The sequence below is a fragment of the Lactuca sativa genome, chromosome 9 (genome assembly GCF_002870075.4).
Source record: "Lactuca sativa cultivar Salinas chromosome 9, Lsat_Salinas_v11, whole genome shotgun sequence".
Taxonomy (NCBI): domain Eukaryota; kingdom Viridiplantae; phylum Streptophyta; class Magnoliopsida; order Asterales; family Asteraceae; genus Lactuca; species Lactuca sativa.
The window spans coordinates 121,953,226-121,968,523 of record NC_056631.2 but is presented as its reverse complement, the minus strand read 5'-3'; the positions used below and the strand labels follow the sequence as shown (position 1 = coordinate 121,968,523).

The following is a 15,298-nucleotide window of genomic DNA, read 5'->3' as shown; positions in this document are numbered from 1 at the left end:
GAGAGTAAACTCCATTCCTAAGCCATACACACCTTTAGACGCTACCCGGGACACCCCAAACACATAACCAAAGTGTTTTCTGCTCCTTTGAGCGCGTATACTTGTTTAATTAGTATTAAATATACTAATTGTATGTGAACATATGTTATCATATGTTAAATAGGTCATTGTGTGTGTTCGAGTCCTTACGTGATACCGAACGCCCAAACGACACCTTCGTCGGACGTATTTACACCAGGTGAGTTCATACCCCTGAATGAACCTTTTAAATGTTTTTATACGTTTTATAAGGGGGGGAATACAAGTTAAACATGCCAGTTATCATGTCAATCATATGTGATTGATAACCCGCATGCACAAGATTTTACCACACTGTACACTATTTTACTAAGTAGGATACTATAATGGTTTTCAAAAAGGTTTTCAATTGTTTCAAAGCTCTTACTTATACTGTTGTATCTAAAATCATTTTAAAATTGATTTATAAAGTTTCCAAAGATTTCTACAGGTTTTCAAACTTATTTTACCAAAGAATACCAAAATGTGATTTTCCTAAGTATAAAGGTTTTCCAAGGTTTTCATCAAATTTCTCTTTCACTTCGAATACTTATACTTGTTAGTTACCGCTGCTTCACTTTCACTTATTGTAAACTCCTACTTGATAACGCTTTCACTTCCTGATACACTTACACCTGTTATCGTCTCTATTTCACTTATACTTGTAGTCGCTTATACCTGATAGATGCTCTTACTTCACTTATTGTCGTCTCTACTTCGTGATACGCTTATACTTGTTCGACACTCCTACTTCACTTGCGACCGCTCCTACTTCACTTGTTAGACACTCCTACTTCACAAGAATCACTTCTACTTGATACACACTCAGTCGTAGTTAGATGTATGCCTGTGCTTATATAGGTACATATAAGTAATGATTGAAAGGCTTAGGAAGGCTCGTCCGCCCTATTTCCTTTTCTTCGTTGAAATGTGGTCTGGTGGGATCGGATGGCCGTCCGAAGGTCGTTTGATTCATTAGTTATATATTATGTATATGAGTATGGACATAAAGGAATTCTCTAGTCAGTTCAGTTAAGAGTCTCTACCTCTAGTCTACACTTACATTAGAAACACACTACCCACTATTTGGAAGTCTCTACCTCTAGTTCAGCACTTACACACTACCCACTATTTGGAAGTCTCTACCCACTATTTGGGATGCATCTTCAGGACACGGCCTTCTCCATCGTCTAGTTGGTAACCAGAATCTCCTGTAAGGAGAGCGGACATTGTGTGTATAGATCTATACGGGATTGACAACCCCGCACCCAGACTGCTAGCTACAGTCCCGGCCTACCAAGCCAACGGGTGACAAATGTCATATTTTAGACGCTTGTAGGGAGTCTGGTACTCTATTCAGTATGGCTACGAGTATCCCGGGTTACCTTATAATTCATTGGCCTTAAGGTAACGGTATTTCGCCGGCAATTTACACTGTATGCTGGTAATTCATTTTCAGAGTCACACTATTTTGACTTTACAAGACATATCTTTCATTTGATACTGTTTGGGGTCTGTTTTCTCTGTTTTGACCTTACAAGACGTATCTTTCATTTGATACTATCTGGGGTCTGTTTTTTTTCACTGTTTTAGACCTTACTAGCTGTACCTTTCATTTGGTACCTTCTGGGGTCTGAGTCTCTACTTGTTAGACTGAACCAGGCGTGTCATTAGTTCGATACTCTCCTGGAGTCTATGATTCCTTTGCCTTAGTCAGCAGTCCTCACTGCTGAGGCCCATGTTATTTCCCTGTTGTCTCTTGCTTTCTTTAATAAACAAATTTAGTATTTTGATAATGATAGCAATTAAGGGAAAACCACTTTTTGCCACATAACACTGACCAGTCTTGGTAGAAGGCTGCTTTATTAAAGAAAATATAGGATTTTCTGGAAAGAAATCTAATACACAGTAAACACTTAAACTACTACTTTATAAAGTTATTTGGATAAATGTCACTAAATACTTATGAACTCACCAGTATTTTTAAAAATGTTGATACTCTCTTTTCAAATAACTTGTATTCTCAGGTTAGCATTAGACAGGTACACCCCCGGATCTATTGATGAAGACGGCTTAGTACCTTGTTGTACTTATTATATTTGTTTGTATACTTTGAAGTATTGTAAAGTAACCGTGTAAAATTATTACTATTAATGCAATGTTTTGTTGTACTTTGATTACTATAATGCATGTGTTGTTATACTTGACATGACGTCATCCACCCCAGAACGTTTCTGTCGTTCCGGTTTTGGGGTGTGACAAATCAACTCTTAGACTAAAATGGATTAAAAACACATAATCAATTAAATTATCTATTAATCTAAGCAACTCATATGAACAAAGATAATTCACATAAAACTTTTTCATGTAATTAGCATAACTTTTAAACTAATACAAAACATGAATCTATTGACAATTATCTTTGAAATTGGATTAGCATGAACATTACCACATCAAAAACATGTTTAGTCCAAAAACAGCTTATGGTAATGTTCCTAGTCCATTTCTAGCCAAAAAAACTCAAAAATATGTTGTCTGGGGCTCCTACTCGTCGAGTGTATCAACCTACTCGACGAGTAGGATGATTTTCTTCATGGACTCGGCAAGTTCATCAGTGGACTTGGCGAGTCCAGTGCCCAGAAAGCCAGAAAATCGATTTTTTCAGCATTTTTCAGCAATTTGCATCAAGTATAATTAAAAACAAGCCTAGGCTCTGATACTACTATTGGATTTTGAGCATTCTAACACTCCTAAGTATACATGCAACCCTAAATACCTTGGATCTATGTTTTCTCTATTATACATGCAAATATGAACTTTCCAAGGTATTCATCCTAACTAGCATAATAACATTGATTCATATGAATTTATCAAGTTAAAATTACATACCTCTTTGATGTAGAATGTCTTCATGAAGCTTGAGTGCCTAGTGCCCCAAGTGTGACACCTCAAATGGTTCACACAACACCAAATACACTTGGAATAGATTAGAAAGAAATCCACACTTCATGAAAATCGTCTAGCGCTTTCACATATAATGTAGTGCCAATTTTATCAACATTATATAGTTAGTGACAATTAGGGTAAACCTCAATTGTCATGGCTTTCCATTTCCTTGGATCCATGGGTTCAAATATACCATGGAGCATCCATGGAGCATCTTATTGTTTTTAGCCTAACTTGACAACCCATGAAGCATTAGCCCACTATACAAGTATGGATGATTTACACTATCAACCCATATAGTTAATGTAATGGCCCGATCCTTAGGTATTAATTAATTAAGAATTTCTGGATAAAGCTCTACTCGACGAGTCGGTCGACCTACTCGACGATTTGGTCGACCTACTCGTCGAGTAGCAGCGGGGTGAGAACGTGTGGCTAGTAACCTACTCGACGAGTCCACTATAGGGACTCGGCGAGTAGGAGCTGGCAGATGAAACCCTAAATCCCGGGACTCCTTATAGTCTTTGAGAACCCTTGAAACCCTAATTCGTGTGTGTGTGCCTTGGTGTGGGTTTGAAGCTTGGAAAAGAGGATCTTGGAGGAAGGAAGCTAAGAGTGCAAAGGAAATTGAAGCAATAAAGCAGTGGGAAGCGGGTTTTGCCTCAACTAGCATCGTTTGAAGGTATCAAAGTACCATTCTTACTTCCTTTTCTTCCCTTTGGTTGATTCTAGGGCTTTTTATGGACTTTCAAGTTGGGATGTTGAGCTATGGGCTAGATCTGAAGTTGTAACTTCAAATCTGGACCCTCCTTGGATGCTAGAGTCATAAGGTTGTTGTATTGGTTGTGGTTGGAGTCCCTCTTGGACTAGAAGCTCCATTAAGAACTTAAAATATACATTTGGAGCCTTTATAACCATGCATGCACGTAAAGTTTGCAACTTTACGTGGTAAGTATGCTCTAGAAGCTTTGATCTGTGATTTGGAGCCACTGCATGGCTCAAAACAAGTCTGTATGGAAAGAGAACTGGATGGACTTGGCGAGTCACATGAATATGGTCATTGAACTCGGTGAGTTGGATGAACAAGTCGGTGAGTCCGATGAAGATCACCATAAAACTCGACGAGTTGAAGAACAACTCGGCGAGTCAGATGGCTTTTCCCTTGGATAGGCATGCGTGTGTACCCGCCGAGTTACAAGGAGGAAACTCGACGGGTGGCCCTTAAGGATTGATCGGGATTCGAAGGGACTCAACGAGTCACTCCGATGACTCGGCGAGTTGGAATGTGCTCCACGGACTCGGCGAGTGGCTGAGTGCACTCGGCGAGTTGAGGTCAACATGGACTGTTGACCTTGACTGAGGACACTGACCTTGATCAGGAATTACTATGAGGTTATGGGGTTTTTCATAAGAGTAAGAACTTATGAGTATATTATGCCATGGTTATAGGTGGTGGTGCCGGTGTCAAGTGATCCGATAGTGGGGGTTTAAATTTCAATCGACGTCTGTGAGGTGAGTTATCCTCACTATATCGATAGGGTCTACGGCACCAAGGCCGGCCCTCTATGATTTACATCCTGGTTTAGGATGGTTGCTTTGTTATTGCCATGCTAGATTTCCTCCTGGTTTAAAATGGGTGTTACGTTATTGCTTTGTTAGAATTCATCCTGTTTAGGATGGTTTTTATACTAGAGATCGGTTAGATCGGTTGTTATGGTATGCTACATATGATTCTGATCTGCTAGATCGGAATTAGGATAGATAGTATGTTATGCTTTTATTATCCGTAAGGATTGGTATGTTAGTGACCGGTTAGGTCGATACTCTAGTTACGAGTGAAACTCTATGATTGATGGTCAATGAGATAGATATGTTTGCTACGTGTATATGCCAGTATATGATAGTATGCGTACATGGTTAGTTGCTTGTTGGTTGGGTTGAGGCGGTCCTACTTTGTGTTGAAGGCCAACACACCCTCTGAGCGGCCCGGGGAGACTATAGGCCCACGCGGCGGACCAGTCATGCCGAAGACTCGGGATAGATTCAGATAGACTGTAGGACCAGTAGGGCGGACCAGTCCGACTGATGGCCCAGTATGTATGTTGTTTGATTGATCGTTATGGTTGTGGTTTCTGTCCTTATGGTGTTGGTATTTGGGGGGTAGCTCACTAAGCCCTCGGGCTTACAGTTTTCAGTTTATTGTTTCAGGTACTTCAGGAGAGCGAGGGGAGGCAAATGCGTGACCGTACCGCTCCTCATCCTCATGATCTATTTTGGGACACTTTGATGATAAACGAATTGGAAATGTTTTGTAAAAACAATTACTATTTGACTCTTTTGTTAGTATGAAAAGTTTAAATTTGGCGTAAATTTTTGGGTGTTACATTTAATTAGTCTTCTTTTGATCACTTAATTAATCCTACATTAATTCTTCATCAATACTAATTAAATAATGTTATTAATATATTAGAACTTATAATATATTAGGAAACCTTAAGTGTTATTTCTCTCATTATAGTCTATCCAAATGCATGATGCCATGCAACCCAAATGGATCATGCCGGGTCGGGTCAAGTATTACCAATTATATTTATGGACTTAGACATTAAGCCAACATTAACCTAGTATCATTATTGCTAAGTCTTAGCGTAATATTTCTTGCTACTAATTATTAGTCTAGACTCATCATTAATTCAAAGTATACTGATCTATAGCTTGATAAGGGACAACCAGGTAAGATCATATCGGAGGTAGGGTCTATTTGGCATACAAAGTATACTGTTTGGAAAGCCAACTTTAAACACCTCGCTAAATCTGCCCATGTTATCATCCCCAAAAGTAGATAAATCGGTATAATTATTTGGAATCATTGATAAATCTTGTTTATAGGTTCGTAATAATGATAATGAACTTAAACATAAGTTATACTTAAAGCACGGTAAGCATAACTCAACTTACAGGTGGTTTAGCGAGAAACCGGAATTTGCACAAGCAAAACTTCTAAACCGAATGCTCTATTTCTCGGGGATTTCTGGAGCTCTGAAGTTTCTCTACTAACCATTAGGGACTACTAGAACAAGGCCTAAGGACCTTGGGAGGGTTTTGGAAGAGATTGGATGAAGAGGAGTGAAGCAAAGAGTAAAATTTGTGTTTTATTTATAGGCTGCAAGTGGTCCAGTATGATGGGCATACTCAACATACGATGGGTGTACTGGAGTCCACGTGTCACCATCAGATCACAAGCCTTGGGGAGGAAGGAGTATGCCACATCGTGACACCTATCGCCCTCATGTTAATATGAAAATTAATTATCTTGTAAAATCCATAACTTTTGCATATGAGCTTCGTGTTTTACGTTCTTTATATCCAAGCGTATCTATTGATGAGATCTACAACTTTCGTTTAGACTCTGTTGGCTAATTTTGAATTTATTTTTAAATTCATATTGGCTTAGATGGTTAAAATATGTTAAAAATTCATAATTTTGTCCTCCGACGTCCGTTTTCGACTGTCTTTATATAATTGAACTCCAATTAACAAGATCTTCAATTCTCGTTTAGATTGTTTTGGTTAAAAATCGATCGATCCAACATTCGATTTCTGAGTTGTACACTACTACGCTGAAACTTAGAAAAATCATAACTTCCTCTACTAAAGTTGGATTTGGACGTTCTTTATATGCACGCTCTAGGTTTAACGAATACTATGACTTTCGTTTAGATCACTAAGGCTAAAAAGTACTTTTATCAAAAATTTACTTTTTACGATATGTAGAGTCGTGTCGGTTTAATCGCGAAACTTCCACGGGTCATAACTTCTTCGTTATAAGTCGGATTTCAGCGTTTGTTATATGTACGCAATTCTTGTGACATATACTATAACTTTGGTTAAGGTTACTTATCCTAAATAATCTTCTATCAAAAAGTCATTTTTAACACTTATTTTACCTAAATTGACTAGCCCGAATCTGCGGGTGTTACACACGTGGCAGGTGATGAATAGAGCAATGACACCTTAGGGAGCAGCGCACCGCCCCAAAAATCAACCTATAAATACCCTAATTTGTCCCATCCTTTTCCTACACCAAATTCTCTCACATATCTCTTTCTGGTCCGACTTTTGGAGTATATTTTGGGAGTCTGAAGTACTCCCCTTTGGTGAAACTCTAAGGCAGAGGGTCGGCCAAATAAAAGTGCTCGATATCGAAGCCCTACCTGTAATCTTCTTAGTTTTTTCTAGAAATTCTCTGTAAGTTTGACTACACTTACTACACTTTAAGTATAACTTATGTTTATATTTATAGTCGTTGTTATGAATGTATAAATAAGATTTATCAGTGATTCCATTCATAATAATGATTAATTAACTTATAGGAAAGGTGTCTAGAGTGATCATGTTAGCTTGGTTGTTGGATTTCAGAAAGGTTATATGTTGAAATGGTCCTGCCTCCCAACTCCTTATTTGATAAAACTCTCGATATTCATTTTGATTAGTGAATGATTTATCTTTCATGACCAGATTTCCATAGAGATTAATAAGTTATAATGTTATAGGTTAATACTTGTTAAGCATGTTACTTGCCAGTTGGATCGTTAGTAGGATCAGCCAGATAGCTATAAATTGTCTGAGTAATTATACAGGTGTGTTTTGTCACTATATTGTATACTCCAGCTTGTATCATCTGCATGTTAGGATATAGTTGCCTTGTAGTATGCAATTAGGCTAGTTCTGCTATTTGCCTATAGTTTTGGATTGTTGTCGGTTATATATGTGTTGATATATTATGTGGGGAGTTAAGGGCGACCTAGCCTCAGGCTGAAGGCCAATATACTCAGGCGGACTAGCATTATTCTAAAGGCCAAAATAGCAGACTAGATTTATGCTGAAGGTGAAAAGTGCAGACCAACCTTATGTTGAAGGCCAAGTGGCGGACCATCTTTATGATAAAGGTCATTATATTTATGCATTGTATATGTTTTGTGGAATATGGTATTTTGAAGAATTATAGATGAAACATTTTTCTTCTTCATATCTTTTTCTTTAATCTTCTCCATCAGATCTGATATCTATGTCTCCCTTTCAACCAAATTCTTCTTCAACTTTTCTATACATTCTTGTTTCTGATTGACGACTTTGTCTTTTAGATCCAGTCCACTCATGAAGAAAACAGATAGATGGTGTCTTTAAATCATACATCAATTCAGGAAACACATGATAAAGGACTTACATCAATCACACTTTTATTTATCATACTTTTTTTTCTTTTTCATCAAAAACTTTTGTATCATTGTTGATCTTTCCACTTAAAAAATGTTCTCTCATCTGAGAGACATTACAAGGACCATACGTACCTGATCCAATAATAGCATACATTTCAACATACCATACTCTCTCCTCTCTGTTTCTGAAATATTATTCATATCTGGATGATTGTATAAGATTTCTTCTTATTCTTCTCCTTCTGATTTTGGAGCATCTGAAAAATGTTTTAACTTCTGAATCTTCAACGGATCTTTAGAATGAATGTTCTAATTTGCTCTGATATCAATTAAATGTCACAAACCCTAACATTTGTGGATGAATCTAATAGAAACGCGGAATAATAACACATGTATTTAGCAAATAAAAACTAAATTTATTTGTCGGGTTTCTCACTAAGAATGTTCTCACTAAGAGAATAAATACAATGATTCAGAAATAACAAATATTTTGAATCCTCTCGAAGAACTCACCAAGAACTCTCAGATCTCTTTATAGAAACTGTCACCCAAAATTCAATAAAAATCATCAACTCTCAACTGTCGAGAGAGGGTAGTATAAATACTAGTCTAAACCTAGGAGAAAGAATTCAACAAATTCTCTAGATCTTATGTTTAAATCAAACGTTGATTTGATGGGATTAAATCTTCTAAGATAAAAGCATATCTGGTATTTAAGGAACAGATCAGATTAGATCTTTAGAATACTTCTTCACCAAGTAATTATGATTTGCTCCAAATTCAGACATCAGCACCAACACGATATACGGTGGTCAGGCATCAGCGTCAGGGAGTCATCGGTTGATTAGCTTCAGCTTCAGCAGATGGTGTATAACCATCAATGTATCAGGTCATTAGCATATCATATCATCAGTGTTTCATCAATGTAATAACTTCAACGTATGGACACACTAATCAGTCATCCGTACCAACAGATCAAGTGTTCACTGAATGATGTTCTTCGTGTTGTTAATACTTTCAGTACCTTTGGTGCTTATAATGCCTTCAGTGTCTTTTGGTCATCATAGGATACTCTTTAGGAGTACCAAAACTTCAAGGAGGCTTTAGAAATGTTCTAGATCTAATTAGCTAAGGCAGCTCAAATCTGGTCTTCAATCTTCCACATCTGAACTTCAGTTTTTGGTAGAGTAATAACATATATCTTTAATATCAGTCTTTAGAAACATCAACATATCTTTAGAATAACCAAATAACCAAACTTTGACATATCAGTTAGTCTAAGTTGTATTATTTACACTTGTTTAGACAAGATTGACTGTCTACAATGAGCAGTAAAACTATAACTATAATGTATATCTTTTACATCATCAAATCCATAAAAACATGTACCCAACATCATGATTCTAGGACTTCACTTATTTTTGATGGGATTGTTAGTAGATCTTTATTTTGGATCTCCAATAGATGTAAAAATGCTAGCTTTTCGTGGATTAATTAGTTGAATAACCCGCTTTAGCTTCTTCTAATATGTAGTTGTATTTGTGTTTTCCTAGCTCCTTGCTAGTTTTTCTTAATAAAATATCGTCGTTCCAAATAGTTGGCAGTCCACCAGCAATCTAAAAGAAAACCAAGTTTGGACCATTGCGAGATCACTCCGAAGAAGATCTAAAAATAAACCAAACCGTTCTGAGACGCTAATGTTGCAAGTCTAATGACAACTACAAGATTGTTCAACATCATGACCATTCTCGGCCATTATCTTTTATGTGACATTTGTTATATCGAACATATGACAAACAATTCTTTCTATTATTAGTTTTGATGATTAGTATTACTAGACAATTTTTTTCTAAATTGCAACTTTTGACACGTTAAGATCATTCTTAGGCTCCTACTCTTAAGCCCAATGCACGAAAAACATAGAGAAGTTGATTATTCGACCAAGAAGAGAAAAATAAGTGAAATAAGGTCTTTTTAGAACGGTTAACTTACATACTCATTTAATCATACTCCTAAACCTACACCTTTCATCCACCACCGGACTTGGAACCTGGGTAGGTATAGCTTTTCAAAGCTCCTGAAAGAAGTAAAAAAGTGTAAACGCCTTTTGTGTTGTCCCACAACAAACATAGAAGAGATAAATAAGTACATAAATAATCCATAGAGAAAAGAATGTGACATCCAAATTTGAACCAGAAATCTCACCACCTTACTATTGACACAACTCACATCTATAGTTATAATATTGCCACATGAACCATTTAACCCGAGTTCATGCTAAATATGTTGTAACCAAGACTATAAGCTGTTCTTAACGAAGATTTTGATCAAATATGATTGAAAACACCTTTCTCTAAAAAGTATGCCCATCAATGACATTTTTTTCGATCTATCTTTGCTTTTGTTCCCAAAATATCCTTCATTCGAAAACAGCAAGAAGATGGGTGTGGAGGTCTATACCATTAAGTACGTAATAACATATACATATGTTTTGAACATCTGAATACACATCTAGTTACATAACAAAATTTGAAACCGTACACCTTATAAATAATAAGTCGATGAGGAAGCATGAACCACATTTCCATTTATACTTTTCCCGCAGGATGCCACTTTATGCTACATCCAACACTTTCAACAAATAAAGAAAACACAAATACTTTTGTTAGACTACAAATATTAAATTTTTATAATTTACCAGCTTAAAAGAAAAATCAAAAGAATAAGGTACCTCGGTTTCTGATTTGGTGGTATCGGTTGACCACTAAGAACACGGTCAATTGCCAAGCTCAAGTCCCTAGCACACAGTATTATTTATTTTAATTAAAAACATCAGTAACACCATCTTCGATGATGACAATGAAAAGGGCATTCATGTCTTTTTGTATGAACAAAAAAAATATGTAATTTTTGTTTTATTGAGATGTAAGGAGAAGTAGAACAAACCTCCCTGTGACAGGAACATTGTTGCTTGGCCGGGAGTCATCAAACTGACCATGATATACTAGTTCAAAGGGTCGACGGCCATCCTGTAATGAAATGACACATTTAAAATGTTAATCAACCTACAGTTTTATTTTCTATAAAGAAGATACTTTTTATTATAATCTCATTTTAGTTAAATAAACTTTTATTATGTTTAATATTTTATTTTTTATAAATCAAAAATTCATTAACTATAATTAAAGAATAGATAAGTATGGATATAAAAGTGTCGAGGGAGATGTACCTTTTTAAATACGTAAAACTCCGGGGTGCAAACAGCGCCATAGTCTCTTGCAACATCTTGTGTCTGCCAAGATTATATAAAAAAATATTGTTTGATCTGTTAGACATGACATGACCTGACTAGACCAAACTGGACAAAATACAAGTCGTACTATGTTTGGTGTATATGGGACTCACACCGTTATCAATGAGACAAAAATACAACTTTTTGTCCCATCCAAAAAGGTGGGACAGGGACTTGTTCAGAAAAAGACGTGAATGCCCTCAAGATCTTGATCATTAAAAATAAAAGTAAAAAGCTTGTTTAGTCCTATCCCGTCCAATAAATAGACTTTTAAAGAATCATATTTTGTTTTTGAAAAGAAACGTATTCTAAACTTGGAGTTGGAGTGCATAAAGGCTGAGAGAAGCTTACACGATCATAAAGGTATGGGAATGAATAATTAAAAAGTCTCGCATCCTCTGCCATGAAAATTGGTCCATCCTACAAAATTTTCAAATCAATGGTATAGATTCATAGAAATCATAAAATAGTGAAATTGTACTCTTTTGTATTTTAACATTTTCCAAAATCAGGTAACTCCGAAAATGGTTCTTTTAAATGGTAAAAGAATATAAAAATTAATCACTAGATAAAATAGTTAGGGGACTTCTGTATTTTTCTTAGTATTGATAATTTGATATTAAGAAGTAACATAACATTATTAGAAATACTTTTAAGTTGAATCGAACCTGTGGATGAGTAATTTCGGAGTTTGATGATATTGCAACTACTCCGAGTCCTTTCTGTAGCATAGCAGAAAACAATGATTAATCACAAGTGACAAGAAAATAGATAAGCTAGCAGCCCACCTTTGTATAGAAGTCTGTAAGCTTCGCAATGTCCTTTTTCAAGTGCTTAACAAATGGACAATGATTGCAAATGAACATAACCTGCCAAACACATCATTTATTTTAAAGTTTTCAACTAATAATCAAATACATAAATCACCACTTTATAAGACAAAAGCCACCCACATAAAAGTTAACCCATTTGCTCACATAACTTTGGACTGAAATAAACAGGCTTGTACGACTATTGTGGATGAAAAAATTGACAAGGCTATTTACGTCTTTTGAGAGATCTTCCTTGTTCTTATCTTTTTGGGTAAAGCATACCAAATTACCAACCACAGTAAACAAATAATCTCCAGTTATCATAAAGTTTCTACGTATCCATTCTAATCCTAATCATCCATGAAATTGTTTTGCATCATAGAAATTGCGATTTATAAATTATAACATTCCGAAAAACGAATTCATCGTAAAAGCTGCGTTTACCAGTAATGCCGGATAAGATTCGAAGTCCTCTAATGTCCACATATTCCCTGTGAGCGGCTCCTCCAGCTGAACAAGTTTATCAAGTAAATGGAAAAAAGTTTACCAAAATCGAGCATGAAATTTTGATGATTAAGGCATCATCTAATACTCGTATGAGTGGATTAAGAAATTACAAGATAATACCTCAAAATTAGGAGCTCTGGAACCAAGAGAAACGCCCTTAGATTCGGTTCTCGCGGCACGAACAATAAGTTTTCTTGCTGCGGTCACATTCTTCCATCGCCGCCCACAGCGATACACCAGCTCCGGGGAGAGAGATAAAAGTGAGAAGGACTTCCTCCCAGATGTCGTTGCTAATGTACGCCCTAACCTCCCCACTGTTGAGCAAGGCAGCAGTAAAGCATTTAATGTGGTGCCGGAAGTAGCAGACGCCATGGTTGTCCTTTCGTCTGAACTTGGACGGTCGTTCCCGTTTATCGGATCGGCTACAAAATTGTCAAATGTTTAAACACCCTTTATGAATTCATGTGACACTCAAAAAAGAAAAATAATTACTTGAAAGGGTGTAAGAATTTGTTATTTTGTATATACTTCTAATTGAATTTACGTTTTGTTTAATATAGTTGTACATTGTGCCTTACTAATTGTACCTTTAGCTAAGTAATTTTCCTCAACGGAAGTTACATTTTAGTTATATTTAGAGTTTAGTTAATGATTTTTTTCTTAATATATATTATACAAATACTAATGTATATTTGTTCTCAAAATACAATTGCTACTTGATGGGTATTTGAACCTCAAACATGACTCCTGCAACGGAATAAAATAACTCTTGAATCACACAACAAGAACAAACAATAAAAATGATAGATTTGAAGTCCAATCTAGACATATAGTTTGAATTTTCACTAAAAACAAACCAAAACTTATTGGTTTTGAGTTCAAGATCAAAATCAAAAGGCACGTCCCAACCAAGATCAAATTTGAATCGTAGGCAACAATTCGAAAGAACATAAGTTCAAAGTTTTATATATTCAATCAATGACTTACAAATGACTACCCAAATGGCTATATATAACCTTACAAAGAAACTGATAAAAGAAATCCAAAAGACAACTATGCCAATCAATGACTTTATTAAAAACATTGAAGATTTATTTAAAAAGAAAAAAAAATGACTTCAACCATGGTTGTTCAGCTTTCGAGGTGTGACCCTTTCCTAAGGCGACTTTTGGACTTCCGACCTCACATTTGCATCCTAACTCACCCGACTACCTATCACAACGAAACCTCTCGCAACCAAGCTTCTTTTCGCATCCAATCATACCCTTCATATCCAAGCTTCCGTTCACACTCAATCCTACGTTCACATTCCAGCCACCATGCGTTCACATTCAACTATTCTTCGCAACGAATGACATTGCAATTAAGTGAAAACGATTGTGATCGGTTGGCGATCGATCGCATCCCGCCGTAGTGAATCGCAACCATCAACACTGAAACTCAGTTCGCAACTCTCAATAGTCCAAAATGGATCGCATTCAGTAGAGAAAACTGGATCGCCTTCCATATACGGATCAAACCTGAAGTGACTTTCACATCCACCTCCTAGTTTCTATGACAACCCGAAACTTTGTCTGTTTCTGTCACGCGATTTCCGTTAATAAAGTTTCGAATTCATTCCGTCAAAATTTCGGTTTAATAAAATAATCCAGTTATATTTAATTAAACTATTTACGAGTTGGAACAAAAAATCGCGCGGAAACCCGAATATCTCAAGAAACTACATTTTCGGTCTAAATGGGATTACGACCGTAAACCTGTTTACGGTCAGTGGAAAGTGGACCCCTCACCTCACCCCTATAAATACGATGCCTCCACCTTCATTATAATATTTCTGGCCAAAAACTCTCTCTCTCTCTCCCCCCTCTCTCTCTAGACCTCGACCGTAAAACACTCAAAACGCCTTCAAACTTCGGAGAGCATCGAGAAAACCACGTTTGGAGTCTTTTGGAACGTCTGGAATCACTCAGCTCGTCGAAATCAACATCCAAACCCCATATTCCGAGTTTACGGTCCAGCCTTCATAGACCGTAAACTCAGTTCTTGAGTTTACGGCCGTAAACTCGACAAACTGTAGAAACCGTAAACTCGTGTTCTAAGGCCGTAAACTCACCTTCAGAATCTGTAAATTCATGTTTTAAGGCTGTCAACTCATTCCTTCGATTCAAGCAAGTCTCGGTAACATTCCTCAACCAAATTCAAGTGTTTCCGACACCTTATTTATCGAAATCGCTAATTTAGATACATATACGTAATTATTTGATAATAGGATTTCGTTAAGTGTCACGCGCAACAACTCGGGAATCTTCATTCAGTCAACAACTCCACGCATCAACGGTGAGTTCATACCCCTACGATTTTCTGAGTTATTTTTATGTTTTCGGGGGGGGGGGGGGGGGGGGGGATACAAGCAAAAGTACAAGGAAACTTGTACTCAAAATATATTATTTTGTTTAAGATAACCA

At 36.5% G+C, this 15,298-nt stretch overlaps 1 protein-coding gene across 1 annotated transcript; it reads right to left on the bottom strand.

The window, feature by feature from the left end:
- Window positions 1–10,663: 10,663 nt before the first annotated feature.
- LOC111876860 (uncharacterized) lies at window positions 10,664–13,354 on the bottom strand. Its single transcript, XM_023873424.3, has 9 exons — window positions 12,954–13,354; window positions 12,771–12,836; window positions 12,303–12,383; window positions 12,183–12,236; window positions 11,866–11,934; window positions 11,452–11,514; window positions 11,169–11,251; window positions 10,954–11,019; window positions 10,664–10,853 (listed from the first exon to the last, which is right to left on the bottom strand). The coding sequence occupies exons 1-9, from the start codon at window positions 13,203–13,205 to the stop codon at window positions 10,811–10,813; spliced, it is 777 nt and encodes a 258-aa protein (XP_023729192.1). The 5' UTR covers window positions 13,206–13,354; the 3' UTR covers window positions 10,664–10,810.
- Between the last annotated feature and the right edge of the window lie 1,944 nt (window positions 13,355–15,298).

Excerpts from the sequence above, each read along its gene's own strand:
- LOC111876860 (XM_023873424.3), bottom strand. The coding sequence starts at position 13,205 with ATGGCGTCTGCTACTTCCGGCACCACATTAAATGCTTTACTGCTGCCT. Across the intron at positions 11,935-12,182 it reads CCGAAATTACTCATCCACAG|GATGGACCAATTTTCATGGC; the intron begins GTTCGATTCAAC and ends AAAATTTTGTAG. Across the intron at positions 11,515-11,865 it reads TCCCATACCTTTATGATCGT|ACACAAGATGTTGCAAGAGA; the intron begins GTAAGCTTCTCT and ends TAATCTTGGCAG.